Source organism: Sceloporus undulatus, chromosome 4 (genome assembly GCF_019175285.1).
Source record: "Sceloporus undulatus isolate JIND9_A2432 ecotype Alabama chromosome 4, SceUnd_v1.1, whole genome shotgun sequence".
NCBI lineage: Eukaryota > Metazoa > Chordata > Lepidosauria > Squamata > Phrynosomatidae > Sceloporus > Sceloporus undulatus.
In genome coordinates this window covers 154,790,907-154,810,077 of record NC_056525.1, presented here as the reverse complement: position 1 = coordinate 154,810,077, position 19,171 = coordinate 154,790,907, and the positions used below count along the sequence as shown (strand labels likewise).

Genomic DNA, 19,171 nt, shown 5'->3' with positions numbered 1-19,171 from the left:
TTGTACTGCACTGACACAGTGTTGTAACATCAAGTAAAACCATTTCAGTCATTCTTGGTCTACAACAGAGGAGTGTGTAATAAATTCAGAAAATGTCCCTCACTCTTGTTCTTCAGCTCAGGGTTACACATCTATAGTTCAACACTAAAGCCTTTGGTTTCTGTTTCATAAATTGAGTGAGACTTAGCAGACCACTGTTTTACAAGTTTGTCATCTTACTGTAGTTCTGCCATAGCCTTTGGAATTTCTGACAAACTGTTATTTTTAATAGACTTCCAATCTTCCACTTTCAGGGCCAGAGCAGTGCTTTGAGGACAAGCTGTGACAGTGTGTATGTCTTCTGAAACAGTTGAATTGCTTCATTCTTTTCTGTTTTACAGAAAGTCCTGGCCTCTTGAGCCATGTCCCTGTTGGAATTAAAATTCTTGACATCAATGACAACCCTCCAGAGCTTGCCGAAGACTATGATGTAGTTGTCTGTGAAAATTCAAAGCCTAACCAGGTAATCTGCTAATCATACTCCAAATATTGCATGTGTAAGCAGCTGAGTTCAAATAAGTGCTTTCCTTTATAGAGAAATATGTATTTTATATCCATGGATATAGACTCAAAGCCCCAATATTATATGGCATCTGGCTGGGAGATTACTCCTAATAGCATTAATTCTCTTTGGATTATTCCACCTGCAGTATTCTGTAACTGCCAACTTGAGACCAAGCATACAGTCATCCAAGGCAGCTTAAGAAGCCAGAAGCCAGAATGAAAAACAAAGCCACAAAAATACTATACAATAACATCTTACAAAAGCAAGATCCAAATGAAATTAGCTTTTTAAAAATCAACATTGAAATCTTATGAAATCAAACCATTCTTTTAAGTCTCCAATCTATTTTCCTGCAATCAAGCGTCATGGGAGGAAAACACTGGTGTATGGTCTTATAGCTATGGCTGTTGCATCAGGATTTCCTCAGGACTAACCCTACTGGGTTTTCAGCTGTCTCTGGCAAAGTCTCGCCCTCAGAAGGCAGAGGTCCCGCTCCCAGAAATTCCATCTCTCTGGAGTCCCACCCATCCGACACCGGGTTACACCTGGTGCAGGAATACCTTTGAGTTTGGGCACTTGATCTCTAAAAGGTTTGCCATCAGTGTTCTAGATGCCAGAAAGGGTAACCTGGGCTGCATCTGCACTGCAGAAATAATCCAGGTTGACACCACTTTAACTGTCATAGCTCAGTCTTATGGGATTCTTGGATGTGTAGTTTGTTGTGTCCCTAGAGCTCTCTGACTGAGAAGGCTAAATGTCTTGTAATACTACAAATCCTAGAATTCCATAGCATTGAGTCATGGCAGTTAAATCAGTGTCAAGCTGGATTGTTTCTGCAATGCAGATGCAGCCATGATCTCTCAGCATCTGAACTTTCATCTCCTTTGCATTATTATCATTGTTACTGCAACTGTCACCAGGTGTGGTAGTTGTAAATGAGGACATTTGGAGCACAACAGGTCTTCCATATTTAGAACAAGCTTGGTGTGGGGATCTCTGTTTTGTGAGGTGAGGCTCATCTCAACACTTCACTTTTCATGCCCTTTATTACCCACCTTAGTACCTCCCCACAAACTGTCCTAATTTCTCTAAAGATGCCAGCCACAGATGCTGGCGAAACGTCAGTAATAAACTCTTCTAGAACATGGCCACATAGCCCAAAAAATCTACAAACAACTATGGATGCCAGCCACGAAAGCCTTTGACTTCACGTGCTAATATTGTTTTATAAGATCTCTCTCTTGTGGATCTGGGTGTAGCTGAAACTTTGTTCAATGATACAAAGAACAATTTGGTTTTGAGAAGAAGAAGAAACCATGGAGTTTATACTAATGCTATAAAAGCATCAGGGGAGCATTCATGGTTAAAGCAGGTTCATATCTGTGCTTGCATACATTTTAAATTGTAGTCTAGCACTCTGCAATGTGGAAGTTTTATTGTCCTAAAGCCTATGTTTTATTTCCTTATGCTAAAATGATGTCTTACAACAATTTGTCTTCCTATTTGTATAGGACAAAATGATCTGCATAGTTTCTTTGCTTCTGCGTATTCTGCAGTTTGCTTCCTGAGTTACAACCATGGAATAACATAACATATAACTGTCTTTCTTGGGTAAATAGATTTGCATAGAAAATGCAAAGCTGTACCCACCCCCACCCCCACCCCCACCCCCCACACAAAAAAGTTGTTTAGAACTGGAATATTAGCTCCTGAGAATGTGTTTTTATGTGCTTTGTTACATGCTGCAGTTTGCCACAGCCTAATTCCCTGTGTACACCCCAAAATGCAAAAATAATTCTCAGTGTTGCCCTGCACAAAGTTCTCAGTGTTTTGCCAGAGGAAGAACACAGTTGTACACAGCCCTTTGAATGTTAGGATCTGGGCATGCTCCAAGACCTTAGAAACTGTTTTCCTATTTTGTCAATTGGATGAAGAGCTCACACCCAAGGGATGGGGCTTAAAGGAAGAGGCAGGGCTTAAGAAACAGTGTTCAGGTGGTTAGGGCTCATACAGGGGGAAAGTAAACACAGCTGAAAATTTAATAGTATTTAACAATAGCATTTACATTTCTATATCACTTAATAGTGAACTCAGCACTCTGATAATCTGTAAGCCAATTTCCCCCAACAAACTGGGTACTTCTGCTGCTGCTGAGCCTCTGCTGCTGGTGGCAGTAAAAACAAGGGTGGGTGGGGCAGTTTTAAAGCCCCCTCAGCCACTATGCCACCAAGGCTCCTTTTATTTAATAAAATCCAATAAACCTAATAAAAATTACTGCAATGTGCAAATGAGTAATGCAAAGGAGTAATAAAAGAATGAAATCATAACATTATGAAATGATTATACATCTTTTCCCAATCTTATTATTTCATTTTTCATTCTGTTTTAATGTTTGTTCGTTTTTCAAAATGGATTTCCTCCCTTGCACATCAAACCTGTAGGAATCTCTAATGGTGGCAGGGAGGATTATGATGCCCTGCCATCCTCTGAAGTCCCTCCAGGCATGTTGATTCAATAGGGAGCTCAGGGAGCTTTGGTAAATTCAAATGAGGCTTGCCTCTGGCATTCATTGGCAAGCCACAACAACCTTGACATGATTGCTTCCTCAAGCCTCTTTTTGTCTTTGCTTGTCTTCTTCCCTCTCTTTTTGCCTCTCTGCTCCTTCCGCTATCACTCAGCCAATGTCCTCAGTCTCTCCCCTCCCAATCTTCTTTTTCTCTCCACATTTGCCTCTTCCCCTTCCTTCATCGCTCAGCAAGTATCCTGATGCCACATCTGCACTGCAGAAATAATCCAGGTTGACACATCTTTAACTGTCATGGCTCAGTACTATGGAATTGTGGGAATTGTAGTTGGTTGTGGCCCCAGAGCTCTCTAACAAGGAAGGCTAAATGTTTCACAAAACTACAGTTCCTAGAATCCCATAGAATTGACCCATGGTAGTTAAAGTGCTGTCAGACTGGATTATACCTGCAGTGCAGATGCAGTCTTAGGTCCTGAGCAGATAGAATAGGCAAACATGGGCTTGGCCCATGCTTTCCTGGCCCAAGTGCTAACCTAGATTGGCCCCTGAATTGGGAGAGGTGACAGGCAGGTTTTTCCATGCCTATGTCTACACCAGCCGGGGAACCTGCTACCGGTGTGTGCTGCTTACCTTCCGTCTGTTTCTCTGCTAGTCAGTGGACCCCTGTCGCTACAACTGATGTGAAAATGGGGGTGCCTGGCCACATGGGTGCAGCCAGATGCCTGTTTCTGTTTCAAGCATGGCAATGGGAGTCTACTCTCTAACAGAGAAGCAGGGGAAAGGTAAGGAGCCCTTGGGATGTCTATACAGCCAGGATTTCCATGGAGTTTATGGATCTGGCCATAACCATGTGATCTGCATTTGGTCTGCTGGGATCCAACCTGATCCTGGCCACAGGATTTGGCCTGTGATGTCTAAACAGGGTGATGTGAGGCTGGGGAAACATGGCTCTTGTGGCCTGTGCAGACAGCCCCTAAGTTTCTTGCTTCCCTGTCTCTTCCTCTACACGCACATACACACACTTTGCTTTGCAAGCTTGACTCAGCTGCCTCCCCTCCTTGGACCTTGCGCCTGCTTCTGCTTCTTTCAGCTCACTTGCAAAATCTCTGCAAAGTTCTCTTCTCTATCTCTCATGTAATCTTCTTATCTTTCTCTCTGGTACTCTCTCATTTTTCCCATTCAATCAATATTTTAATTTATTTCTTCTTATTAATTCAGTTATACAATTTATTGTTAAGAACATTTGAAAAGGGGAAGTATTTTTAAATAAATAAGGGTGTGGTCCTATCACAATTTCCCAACGTTGTTCTAATGATTATGTGATTTGGCAGCAGCTTTATAGCTGTGTGTAACATGCAAAGATATAACTCTGAAAACGGAAGTAAATATCATCCAAACCATTTTATTCCCCATCATGTGTGGTTGTGAGAGCTGTCCAGTTAAGAAAGCTGAGAAAGAAAATCAACTCATTTGAAATGTGATGCTGCAGAAGAGTGCAGAAGATACCATGGACAGCCAAAATAACAAACAAATTGGTACTGGAACAAATCAAGCCTGAGCTCTCCCTGGAAGCCAAGATGACTAAATTGAGGTTGTCTTACTTTGGTCACATCGTTGGAAAGCATGACCCACTAGACAATAATACTTGGAAAGGTAGCATATAGGAGAAAAAAAGGTAGACCACATGCAAGATGTAAAGTTCTGGAAGACGTGCCTTATCCCCGACAGGATAAAGAAGTGAAGTCGAAGGCTTTCATGGCTGGCGCCCATAGTTCCTAGAAACTCTTCATGAACATGGCCACATAGCCTGAAAAACCCACAAAAAACTAAGGATAAAGAAGCATTTAATTTTAAAAGCAGGTGTTATTACACTTGCCTGTGGCTGGGTGAATGCAACCTGTATGTAGCTTGGATCCCAGCCATGCTTATTCAGTGGCTTTTTAAAAATCTCATTTTTGAAAAGCTGCTGGATAAGTACAGCTGGGATCCAGGCTGCATATGGGTTGCACTCATCCAGCCACCTGCGTCTGCAATAACACCCAGTTTTAAAATTAAATGTTCCTTTAGCCTGTTGGGAATAAGGCACTTTAAAAGCAAGGTGATAATCTCTATCAAGGAGGCTATGGCCATGAACCAGAAGGAACTATTTGGAGCAGTTGAGGACAGGGATCTTGGAGATGTCTCATCCACAAGGTTGCCATGGGTTGAGGTCAACTCAAAGTAGTTAACAACAACATGGGTCTATGTTCAAGTACCATTGAACTCTGGAGGACTTTGTCAAGAGCATTATCTAGGAAGTGGCAAAGTAATATGTCATGTTCCGGAAAAAAAGTTGAGGAAGCTAATGGAGAGGGTGAGATCATTTCCAAAATGGCCTAATTGTAGATTATCACCTTAACATGTGTCTTAAAATTAATATAAACTAATTTCTCCTCCTCTTCTTCGTCTTCTTTGTCTTCCTTTGTCTCTATAGCAGTATATTCAGTGTACTTAGTTGTTTTGCCAAATTTTGGCCCTGTATAGATGCCCGCAACCCTAGTATATACAGAGTATGTATAAAATGGTGGCGCCCTGTTCACATGGGCGCCATCATTATGACGTTATGGCCGTGCTGCCTCCACACACCGTAAGGAGCTCCATTTTGGAGTGCCTTCCTGGGTTTGTGTTGCTGGCGCAGCCTTTACACGACTGCGCCAGCGACACAAAGGACAAAGGGGCTGAGAGGCCCCTTTCTCTTGTTTCCTGCTTCTGTTGGGTTGTCCTTGGGGCTTGAAGCCCCAAGGACACCCCTTTCCAGGCCGCGGGGAAGCAGCCTTTTGCCACTTCCCCGTGGCCTGGAAAAGCAGTGGATAGGGGACTCAGGGCTGCTGCTGTGGAAACTGAGGCCCTGATCCATCAGGGAAAGGGGCAGCTGCAGGCCACCCCAAAGGGGCGATCTGTACTCCGTCTTTGGCAGCAACCTGCATCATTAATTTTCAGCAGTTGAATTTTCACAATGAGTATTTTTCAATTGATTCAGGGAGACAGGACACAAAAAGAGACTTGGTAGGCTGAATGATTACCATCCTGTTCATAAATATTTTTATGTTGGCTTTCCCTTGGCTATGAGCTATCTGGATCTTTCTCAAATGTATAATGGTATGGTGAACCTGCTTATGTAATTGCATTTGTCTTGGATTATTCTATTGATTTTCGGTGGTGCAGTAAACTCTTTGGGGATTTCTGCAAAGGCAGAAATGGTATAGAAAATTTTTAACAATAGCAGCAAGTTGTATGTGTGGAACTATCTCTGAATCTTGGCTTTTAAAAAACCCATACAAGAGGACCCACTCCAAGACTGTTATTTTCTACTGTGAAAGAAATTGCTTGCAAAGCAAACAGATCAAAAGAGTTGTCAATTAAGTCCAGCAAAATGGAGGATCTTAGGAGGGATTAGAAATCCTCAGAAGAACATACCCAACTCTTTTTCATATTGGCTACTTTGCTGGCTTCTCTACATAGTAATGTAACAGCAGCCCTGTACTGGATACAAACATAGAACTGCCCAGTTCTAATTCCTACAGTGGCAAAATCCACTTACGAAGACATGCATGCTCAACAGGTTATAGACTGATTATTTTGTAGGTAAACAATGGCTTCAGGCTAGTAGAATATTATAAAAGAAAGTTGGGCTTACAAGACCCTGTCAAAATTTAGATCCAGGTTTAAATTCATCACATTCATTATTGCACTTTTCCTTCCAGATTATTCATACAATCAGTGCTACTGACAGAGATGACTTTACAAATGGGCAAAGATTTCATTTTTCCCTGGATGACAGTTTTCCTTTAAATCCAAACTTTACACTAAAGGACAATGAAGGTAAATCAAATGTGTTATTCGATGTGCAATATTCTCTGGGATATCTCATTGAAGAGAATGTCTTCTTTTTTCATAATCTTTTTAGTCAGTGGGTGGAAACAATAATCTGTCAGGGCAGAAGGTGGTTATGACAAGGACACCATATTCATACCTTTTCTATTGTGAATGATGAATATCCAGAGACTTTTTTAAAATTAAAAACCCAATAACTTTATAGTATTTTCTTACTTATTCTGCATGTTTCCTGAATTTTTTTTTTAAATAGATGTTCTGGAGCTGCAAAGATTTACTTTAGTTTTTTGCTTCAAGAACACTGACTGCACCATCAAAAAAGATACTACATCTTTTCTTATCTTTTTGTAAAGACTTGTGCACAAATAAAGGACACAATTATGAGGAAGGAGGGGAAGGGGGTTTCACTTGCAACATTTCACATGCTTTAATAAAACATTATTATTTATTGTAAAAAGTATATATTGTAAAATATACCATTAATTTACTTGCAGCATCAAACTATGTTGCACTTTTTAATCATTTAAGACGCTTGAGAAAATCTGATTTAAATATTATGTTTTTCAAGATTAAATTTTAGTTACATTCTCCACAAATTAAATTATACTGAACTGAGTTTGTCAGTTGAGGGAATAGATACGACTAGCTGAACTGGTTCCACATCCTTTTGTATCCCTCCATCCATCATGCCTTCCCCAGAAACTAAAATGAATTAAGTGATCAGTTATGTTGGAAATTTTCAAAGGAAAATGACAACTTAATTAAATGAATTTTTAACTAAAGGGATCGACTGACATTGGTATGTCGTCATTATGTTATTGTTGTTGTTGCCATATTTATATTTATTTATATCCTGCTTTTCCCTCAAAATTGTGATTCATAGCAGCTCACAATTTAAAAGACAGCTAAAAATGTACAAAAAGAAAACATTAAAATAGAATTAAACCATTTATAATATTAAAACAATACACATTCAGTAAAAGAAAATGTTCCAGTTTAAAATATTTAACAATTTGGTTAAAACCAATTCAGCACCCCCTACTCCATTCTTTAAATGCTTTCTGTTTTAAAAAACTGTCTGAATAAAATGGTTTTAGCCTGCTGGTAGAATGACAAAAGAAGCTGGGGATTCTGGCCTTCTGGGGAAGGGAATTCCAAGGTCTAGGGTCAGCCATCAAGAAGGCCCTCTCTTGTGTCCTTACCAACTGTGTTTGTGATGGTGGCCTGAGAGAAGGGCTCCCCTTCATGATCACAGAGCCCAGGCCAGACAGCTCAAAAGGAGCATCTTATAGCCACCCCTTTTAGGCTGGATTGGGGCCAGGGCAAACAGATGCCTGTCCCTGATTCAGCCAGATTCTGCCCCCAAAAGAAGCAGATAAGATCCGCTCCTTTTGGGGGTGAAAAAAAGCCACTCCTTCTCCAAAAGAGCCAACTTTTCCTCCTCAAAAGCTGGCTCTGGTGTCTAAGCGCCATGCCCCCAAGCGGGAGACAAAACGGACAGCATGTAATCATCGCCCCAGCTTCTGTCTGGCTTGGAGGTGTGGCACTTATAAACGCCATACCCCCAAGACAGCCCCAAGTGGGACTATACAGACCATCTGTTTTGGCCCTAAGTCTTATCTGCCTTATACAAATTAAGTTCTAGTTTGTTCACCTTCATTCAGTCCATTACTGATGCCAGACACTGGTTTAGAACCAGGACAGCTTCCTTGGAATTGGATGGAAAGGAAAGATAGATATGGGTGTCATTTGTATATTGACGGTGCCGGATCCCAAAACTCTAGTTTACCTCTTCCAGTGGTTTCATGTACAGTGCCCCCTTGTTATACGCTGGGGTTTGGTTCCAAGATACCCTGTGGATAACAAAATCCAAAAAATTTCAAGTCCCATTAAATATAATGACATAGCAAAATGGTGTCCCTTATTAAAAATGGAAAATCAAGGTTTGATATTTGAAATTTATACTTTTTTTGAACATTTTAAAACCATGGATACTTGAATCCATGTATAAAAAAATCCATGTATAAGAAGGGCCAACTGTATATGTTAAATGAGGGACAAACCCCTGTGGTCAGTTGCCAGGGTTCAAACAGGAATCCCCCAGCACCACCTTCTGGTTCACCCCTCCAGGAACAAATGGAGCCACTGTAAAACAGTGCCTCCAAGTTCCTTCCCAGTGAGGCGGCCCAGTATTGTAAGCAAGGCTTACAATGTTGGTTTTTTGGGAGGGAGGTTGATTGTAGCACAGTTGTAACAGAATTTTATGTGATGACAATTTAAAAAAAAAAATCTATGTAATGATCAAAACAAAAAAAAGTGAATTGTGACAGTGTAAGTCCAACTTACATCATTCTACCTCTATGGCAGTCAAGGATTTTTCTCCTTAGAAGGATCTTTTGTTCGTTTGTTCGTTCTTTCCACCACAAAACAAATTAAAGTGTCTTTCAGTGTCATCTTAATTAAAAGTGCAGCCTATTCGATCTGAATGGGAATAAAAATATTATAGATCCAGATAACAAATAATGTTTATGCATGTTATATAAGCTAGTGTGGTATATTGATTTGAACATTGATCTGCGACTCTGGAGAACAGGATTTGAATCCTTGCTCTGCCATGAAAACCCACTGGGTGGCCTTGGGCAAGTTACAGTCTCTCAGCCTCAGAGGATAACAAGGGCAAACCCCCTCTGAAGAAACTTGTCAAGAAAACCCTGTGATAGGTTTGACTGAGGGTCTCCATAAGTAGGAAATGACTTGAAGGCAAACAGCACAACATATGTACCTACTATAAAGTAAGGTAGTACAGAAAATGCAACTGGCTGTAGCAAACTTTATTTTATTTTACAGCAAGAAAGTATGATTATTTTGTCAATTCCAATGTTAAATTTTTTTAAACCAACAAGAAGTAAGGGCAGACTGGAAGGGGCAGCATAATTCGACACTAAATGGTTCTCCTGTGCTCTACAACTGGTGCCTCATTGAGGCTCCTAAACTGTTCCAACAAACTGATTTTTAAACTCTTACCTTTGGGACTTTTTCTGGAATCTGTGTGGGAATCAGAAAGTTAAAGAAAAGGTGAGGTGATGTCATTATAAAAGAGAGAGAACAAAAAGGAGAAGAGATTTTGGTGGAACAGAAGAAAATGAGATTTTCAAAAATGCACACAGCTGTTCCCTTCTTTCCCAATTTAACATAAATTCAACGTTTAAGTCTGCCTCCTATTCTAATATAAATGGAATTGAACTTAGTTTTTTAACACTTATTATTGATGAATTAAATGTAGCTCTTTTCTATTAACATTCCTATCTCTAGCTAGCAGAACCTCTGGTACATAGAAAGAAAGAGGAAGTCATATTATCATCTGTTTCAGCAATGTTGGATGTTGCTAGCTGGGCACCGTTTTGTATATTTCCCGATGTGTCCATGCAATTTATTTCCTTGGGGATGTAAATACATATAGGTTTTGAACATTTCTTGAAAAAGACAGCTGACACTGATCACAAAATCTGAACTCCACCTCACTTCCGAAGGTGCTGCAACAGGGGCGAACCTTACAGTTAGAAACAGAGTGTGAGGTATGTCTTTGCATAGTGCTGCAGTAGCATTTATGCTTTTGATTTGCTTATTCGGGGGAATGCTCCCTGGTCAAGCCTTGGGGCTGTCAGTTTGGGGTCACAGAGTCAATTAGCTTTTTAAAAACTGTGAGACTATTTAGGAGAGAGTGAAGAGATGGCATGAGAAACAGGAAGCTGAAAAGGCTCATTGTTAGAAGGATAGTGTGAGTGCTGAAGAAACATTTCAAAACCATATTGAAGCAAGAAATTGGAAAGGATTTTGGTGGATCACCAAGGAGGGTGGGGTACAAGAAAAGAGATGGAGACCTGCTGTGGTCCCCCCTCGATCCATAGGGAGAGGCAGGAAAATAGAAAAAATTAAATTATTATTATTATTATTATTATTATTATTATTATTCCATCCCTGTCACAAAAGCAACAACAGCTACCAGCAGTACAACTGAGAGTTCTTTATGGAGGAAGAAGTTAATACAGTAGAACAGGCCACATACAATTAAGTATTGCAACAGATCAAATTGTCAGAGGGCATCAATAAGCAGTTTTTAAACAGTGCAAGAAAGGAAAATACGGAATTTTTAAATTTTGTTTTTCACATTGCCAAAGTCATTGAGATTATCTGTGTCATGTCCTTTCAGAGGAGTGTCTACTGTTGTATATTTTCACTCATCTTGGAAAACAGCTTCAAACTTTATAAAAAGTTCTCCATAAAGTTCAGAAATAAAGTACATCTAAATATGTGAGAGAGACCTTGGAAAGAGAATAATGGACTTGAACTGAAAAGACCTGGTTTCAGCTCCTTACTGAGTATGTAGATCGTGGAATGGTCATTGAAAAGGGAGTGGACTGGTCTAGATTTCTTACTACAGAAGGAGGAATCAGAAGCTGACTTTCCTGCTTCACCTCTCCCCATCATTCCAATCTACCAGAATTGCTCCCCTGTGGTTGGGTGGGAATCTGCCAAGTGGATTGAGAGGTTGTATAGATTTACCTTTGTTCAAAATACTTAGGACCAGAAGTGCTTTTGTTTTTGGAATATTATTATTTTTTTTAGGATTTTCTGATATTTGCATATACATAATGAGATATCTTGGATATGGGACCCAAGACTAAACATGAAATTCATTTAGGCTTTGTAGGAGGTATTTGTCCAGTTTTCAGCAACCCTCTCCTCTTTTTCAATCCTTGAATCATAGCCCACTCAACTCAGCAGGCTCCCCTCACTTTGGGATTGCATTTGGAAAGGGCTCTGTGGGCTTTAGGGAAGAACTGTTTGAGGGAGAGTCTTCCTTCACATACCTCCTTCCTCAAACAGCTACCTGTATTCAAACTACTATTTCTCAACTTAACCTATTTCTATTAATTTCATTTCATTTAGTTGTTTGATCAAAAAAAATTAAAACAACCCAACCAGAATAAAGGAGAAACATTCATTTCTTGGTTAAGAAAATGCTACAGTAACACACTTAGAGATACTAAGATGTAATATTCATCTTTACTCACACCATCTTATATTGCCTAAAACAGTTGAAACATTTTTATACAAACAGAGTTGAAGAACAAATTAAAACTTGCCTAAAGGAAAATCATAAAATAGTTTTTCCCCCTTATCCTCTTGTGTTGGCATTTAATAGTTATGTATTAAAATAACTTTTTTGATTGTGAATAATGAATTGAGTGAGAATTCTCCAAAGCACTCTAGCATTCACAACCATTGCATTTCTATTGCCTACATCTTTCCTAAAGCTTACCTTCTACATATTTTCCAGCACATTACCTTAGGGGAAAACAGATGGGGAGGAAAGGGCAGTTTGAAGCTACCCCTTACAAAAAACAGCAATCGCACGGTTGTAGCAATCACACTGTGGCCCCAATCCTCCTTGAACCCCACCCAAAAAGGAGTGGCAAAGATCCCCGCTTTTTGAGGATGTGGGAAAGCTGCCTTTAGTGGTTGCACCGCAACCCCATGTCAACTACAAGATACTTCGGCAGCATGCAGCATCTAAACACTATGCCACCAGAGCATTTTGAATGCACCCATTTCTGGGCAGCCACCCAGCTTCCAGGCAGCTTCAGGACATCATCAGAATGTGCAGCATGTAAACTCCGCATTCCGATGAAGGCATCTTTTAAGGGCCATATATTCTGGCCCTGTGTATAACTAGGCTTGGATGAATTTATTGTGTCCTTGTGGCAATACAGAAGATTGGTACGGTAGGCCTGGATACACTTTGGACTCTCTGGAGTCAGAGCTAATACTTTCAGGTTGTTGGTATTGGTGGTATTGGTGGGAGTTTTCTGGATTGAAAGCCAGTGACAGTTTCATCTGGAAAGATGTAATTCTAGGAAAGATGTAATTCTAATAGCCAAGGAGCTAAGCCAATCACTATAGACTCTTTAGAAAGCTTCAGTTGTGCGCGCGCGCACACACACACACACACACACACACACAAAATCATCCTTATTTGAATTCAGATCCTGTCAAATTCCTTTTCTTATTTGAATACTTCTGTCTAAAACTTTCTTTCTAGCAAGAGCAACAAAAGATATATTGTCCCAATAGTGGCAAGTTACTAGATGTACCCATTAGGGTACATTATACATGCATTTAGGTGATTCTCGATCATTAAAATATTCTTAAAAAGTGTTAAGAGAAGTATGACAATGCTATCAGAGCATAAACTACCATTTTGTACAAAACAGTTTCTTTGAGCTCTTGTAAAGGGTTTTGTTACTAAAGGGATAATGGATAGTTTTACTGAATACAATTGTTACAGCCACATTGATCATATCTAAATGCTGGACATGGAAGAAATAGCTATAATAGATGAATGATTAAGAACGTTCAAGGATGAATCTCAGTCAATAGGTAACCTAACAGCACCATCCACTCAGAAGAGGAGACTCATCAGCATACTGGAGGAAACTTCCAGTGTTTACAGACGTGCAAATAATCTTTGAGAAATAAAACCCTAAGGTGGCAAAACTCAAAGAGACCACAAAGCATCCCAATGACAATTGAATATATTGAATGGCCACCAAATGCTGTTTGGTAGGGAAGTAGAAAATGGGGTGGAAGAGAGAAGGACCTGATTAGTTGGAAGAAATCCTGAACAGGCGCATACCATATTTCAATGCTTTGTTGCAGATCCCACTTATATTTTCAACCTTACGAGAAACTATCAGTTCCCATCCACTTCTGATTATTCTTTGTGGGTGGCATCTGCCTAGCACCTTCTCTTGCATGCTCATTTCAGTTGCATAGACTCCTTGGGGCTATTCCAGTGAACAGTGAAAATTGGAGTGGTTGTGTTTGCCATGGACAGCCACCCAGTTCCGACACTGCGGTGAATCTGGAACTTAACCACAGAGTAGGAGAAGATTCTCTCTATCTTTGGCTAAATAAAACATCTGATAAGGGCTATGCATTTATATAAGCTAGTGTGGTATATTGATTGACCATTGATCTGCTACTCTGGAGCACAGGATTGAATCCTTGCTCTGCCATGAAACCCACTGGGTGGCCTTGGGCAAGTTACAGTCTCTCAGCCTCAGAGATAACAAGGGCAAACCCCCTCTGAAGAAACGTCAAGAAAACCCTGTGATAGTTTGAACTGAGGTCTCCATAAGTACGGAAATGACTTGAGGCAAACAGCACAACATATGTACCTACTATAAAGTAAGGTAGTACAGAAAATGCAACTGGCTGTAGCACATTTATTTTACAAAAGTTAAAGTGGATTATTTGTCATCCAATGTTAATTTTTTTAAACCAACAAAGTAAGGGCCAGACTGGAAGGGGCAGCATAATTCGACACTAAATGGTTCTCCTGTGCTCTACAACTGGTGCCTCATTGAGGCTCCTAAACTGTTCCAACAAACTGATTTTTAAACTCTTACCTTTGGGACTTTTTCTGGAATCTGGTGGAATCAAAGTTAAAGAAAGGAGGTTGACTTCATTAAAAGAGAGAACCAAAAGAGAGATTTGGTGGAACAGAAGAAGTGAGATTTTCAAAAATGCACACAGCTGTTCCCTTCTTTCCCAATTTAACATAAATTCAACGTTTAAGTCTGCCTCCTATCTAATATAATGGAATTGAATTTAGTTTTTAACACTTATTATTGATGAATTAATGTAGCTCTTTTCTATTAACATTCCTATCTCTAGCTAGCAGAACCTCTGGTACATAGAAAGAAAGAGGAAGTCATATTACATCTGTTTCAGCATGTTGGATGTTCTAGCTGGGCACCGTTTTGTATATTTCCCGATGTGTCCATGCAATTTATTTCCTTGGGGATGTAAATACATATAGGTTTTGAACATTTCTGAAAAAGACAGCTGACACTGATCCCAAATCTGAACTCCACCTCACTTCCGAAGGTGCTGCAACAGGGGCGAACCTTACAGTTAACAGGTGTGAGGTATGTCTTTGCATCTGCTCAGTAGCATTTATGCTTTTGATTTGCTTATTCGGGGGAATCTCCCTGGTCAAGCCTTGGGCTGTCAGTTTGGGGTCACAGAGTCAATTAGCTTTTAAAAACTGTGAGACTATTTAGGAGAGAGTGAAGAGAGGCATGAGAAACAGGAAGCTGAAAAGGCTCATTTTTAGAAGGATAGTGTGAGTGCTGAAGAAACATTTCAAAACCATATTGAAGCAAAAATTGGAAAGGATTTTGGTGGATCCCAAGGAGGGTGGGGTACAAGAAAAGAGATGGAGACCTGCTGTGGTCCCCCCTCGATCCATAGGGAGAGCAGGAAAATAGAAAAATAAATTATTTATTATATTATTATTATTATATTATTATTCTTATTCTCCATCCCTGTCACAAACCAGCAAACAGCTACCACCCAGTACAACTGAGGTTCTTTATGGAGGAAAGTTAATACAGTGAGAACAGGCCACATACAATTAAGTATTGCAACAGATCAAATTGTCAGAGGGCATCAATAAGCAGTTTTTACAGTGCAACGAAAATACGGAATTTTTAAATTTTGTTTTCACATTGCCCAAAGTCATTGAGATTCTCTGTGTCATGTCCTTTCAGGGAGTGTCTACTGTTGTATATTTTCCATCATCTTGGAAAACAGCTTCAAACTTTATAAAAAGTTCTCCATAAGTTCAGAAATAAAGTACATCTAAATATGGAGAGGACCTTGGAAAGAGAATAATGGACTTGAACTGAAAAGACCTGGTTTCAGCTCCTACTGAGTATGTAGATCGTGGAATGGTCATTGAAAAGGGAGTGGACTGGTCTAGATTCTTACTACAGAAGGAGGATCAGAAGCGACTTTCCTGCTTCACCTCTCCCCATCATTCCAATCTACCAGAATTGCTCCCCTGTGGTTGGGTGGGAATCTGCCAAGTGGATTGAGAGGTTGTATAGATTTACCTTTGTTCAAAATACTTAGGACCAGAAGTGCTTTTGTTTTTGGAATTTATTATTTTTTTAGGATTTTCTGATATTTGCATATACATAATGAGATATCTTGGATATGGGACCCAAGACAACATGAAATTCATTTAGGCTTTGTAGGAGGTATTTGTCCAGTTTTCAGCAACCCCTCCTCTTTTTCAATCCTTGAATCATAGCCCACTCAACCAGCAGGCTCCCCTCACTTTGGGATTGCATTTGGAAAGGGCTCTGTGGGCTTTAGGGAAGAACTGTTGAGGGAGAGTCTTCCTTCACATACCTCCTTTCCTCAAACAGCTACCTGTATCAAACTACTATTTCTCAACTTAACCTATTTCTATTAATTTCATTTCATTTAGTTGTTTGATCAAAAAAAATTAAAACAACCCAACCAGAATAAAGGAGAAACATCATTTCTTGGTTAAGAAAATGCTACAGTACACACTTAGAGATACTAAGATGTAATATCATCTTTACTCACACCATCTTATATTGCCTAAAACAGTTGAAAACATTTTTATACAAACAGAGTTGAAGAACAAATTAAAACTTGCCTAAAGGAAAATCATAAAATAGTTTTTCCCCCTATCCTCTTGTGTTGGCATTTAATAGTTATGTATTAAAATAACTTTTTGATTGTGAATAATGAATTGAGTGAGAATTCTCCAAAGCACTCTAGCATTCACAACCATTGCATTTCTATTGCCTACATCTTTCCTAAAGCTTACCTTCTACATATTTCCAGCACATTACCTTAGGGGAAAACAGATGGGGAGGAAAGGGCAGTTTGAAGCTACCCCTTACAAAAAACAGCAATCGCAGCTTTGTAGCAATCACACTGTGGCCCCAATCCTCCTTGAACCCCACCCAAAAAGGTGGCAAAGATCCCCGCTTTTTGAGGATGTGGGAAAGCTGCCTTTAGTGGTTGCACCGCAAACCCCATGTCAACTACAAGATACTTCGGCAGCATGCAGCATCTAAACACTATGCCACCAGAGCATTTGAATGCACCCATTCTGGGCAGCCACCCAGCTTCCAGGCAGCTTCAGGACATCATCAGAATGTGCGCATCGTAAACTCCGCATTCCGATGAAGGCATCTTTTAAGGGCCATATATCTGGCCCTGTGTATAACTAGGCTTGGATGAATTTTGTGTCCTTGTGGCAATACAGAAGATTGGTACGGTAGGCCTGGATACACTTTGGACTCTCGGAGTCAGAGCTAATACTTTCAGGTTGTTGGTATTGTTGGTTGGTGGGGGTTTTCTGGATTGAGCCAGTGACCGTTTCATCTGGAAAAGATGTATTCTAGGGTGTCTTCAGCCGGCAGCCATCACTATAGACTCTTTAGCAGCTCCTTGTGCCACACACCCCCCAACACCACACACCACACACACACACACACATCATCCTTCCTTTGCCTTCCTTCCTGTCATTCCTTCTTCTTTTGTACTTCTGTCTACTTTCTCTGCAGAGCCGATATATTGTCCCTAGTGGCAAGTTACCTAGATGTACCCATTGGTACATTATACATGCTTAGGTGATCTCGATCATTAAAATTCTTAAAAAGTGTTAAGAGAAGTATGCAATGCTATCAGAGCATACACCTTCTTGTACAAAACAGTTTCTTTGAGCTCTTGAAGGGTTTTGTTACTAAAGGGATAATGGATAGTTTTACTGAATACAATTGTTACAGCCACATTGACTCATCTAAATGCTGGACATGGAAGAAATAGCTATATAGATGAATTAGAACGTTCAGGATGAATCTCAGTCAATAGGTAACCTAACACGCACATCCACTCAGAAGAGGAGACTCATCATCATCTGGAGGAAACTTCCAGTGTTTACAGACGTGCAAGTAATCTTTGAGAAATAAACCCTAGGTGGCAAAAACTCAAAGAGACCACAAGCATCCCAATGACAATTGAATATATTGAATGGCCACCAAATGCTGTTTGGTAGGGAAGTAGAAAATGGGTGGAAGAGAGAAGGACCTGATTAGTTGGAAGAAATCCGAACAGGCGCATACCATATTTCAATGCTTTGTTGCAGATCCCATATTTTCAACCTTACGAGAAACTATCAGTTCCCATCCATTGATTATTCTTTGTGGGTGGCATCTGCCTAGCACCTTCTCTGCATGCTCATTTCAGTTGCATAGACTCCTTGGGGCTATTCCAGTGAACAGTGAAAATTGGAGTGGTTGTGTTTGCCATGGACACCACCCGTTCCGACACTGCGGTGAATCTGGAACTTAACCACAGAGTAGGAGAAGATTCTCTCTATCTTTGGCTAAATAAAACATCTGATAAGGGCACAGCCCTTAATAGATTCTTGACATTTTGGACCCGAGTGACCTTAAGTGAAGACAGCTCATTAAACCCAAAGGGTTTCTTCTTGTTTGTTGTTTTTTGTTACATGACAAGACAGAGAATGAAATTTGTTTCATTCTTAATGGTTGTAGTTGACAGAGGAAAGGAACAAATGTAGTTCCCATTCTGCAACCCCTGGCATAGGCTTTCGGAAGATTTAATCAAAGGGGTTTGTTATTGCATTCCTCCTCTGAAGCTGACAAAATGGGACTTGCCCAAAATTGTAATTTAAACACTTCACCTAATTTAATCCTTTGTTATGTAGGAAGAAGGCTCAGATGATAGGAGGACTCCTATTATCACGCATGTCCCCCCCTTCATTTGAGCACCACTTTGAAATAAAAGCTAACGTTCCCATTGGTCAAGGTGCAAATAAATATGCTCCATCCCCCAGCCCACCCTAAGGGTTGTTTGCAAGAGCTATTCTGTGTGCCTATGCCTGTCATATGAAATACCAATGTAAGGACAGTAGGTTTGTTGATATGCGCAAGAGAGCGGGCAGGAGAGGTTTACTTCCAAATCTGAATTAGAGAATTTCTTTGACTGACAGATGTCAGCAACATCCTTCCTACTCCCATTGTGACAGAGACAACCACAAGAAAGTGTTTTTTCTTACTGACAGCAACAATGTCTGTATGCATGTGAGCATGGCTTTTATTTTCCAAAGCAGTCAGTGGGAATCCAGGTGTGGGGGTATTTGGAAATCCATGGAACTTTTGTTACCTAGTTATGGGGGGAGGATGCATATGTAAAGAAAGACCAGCAAAGAACTCAATATCTTTCAGATCCTTGACTTGTACATATTTATTTTACCCTACAAATGCCCCCCCCCCCCAATTTGGCCAGCTTTTCCAAAGCTTGTTTTAAGCTCT

The 19,171-nt window shown here is 40.1% G+C and overlaps 1 protein-coding gene across 4 annotated transcripts in view; it reads left to right on the top strand.

Moving 5' to 3' along the window:
• Window positions 1-19,171, top strand: part of CDH18 (cadherin 18) — a 586,652-nt gene that overhangs the window by 548,590 nt on the left and 18,891 nt on the right. For all 4 annotated transcript variants that reach the window (XM_042465610.1, XM_042465611.1, XM_042465612.1 and 1 more), the window contains 2 exons: window positions 381-502; window positions 6,812-6,929. In XM_042465610.1, the coding sequence (XP_042321544.1) occupies window positions 381-502; window positions 6,812-6,929 (240 nt within the window). The remainder of the gene's footprint in view (window positions 1-380; window positions 503-6,811; window positions 6,930-19,171) is intronic.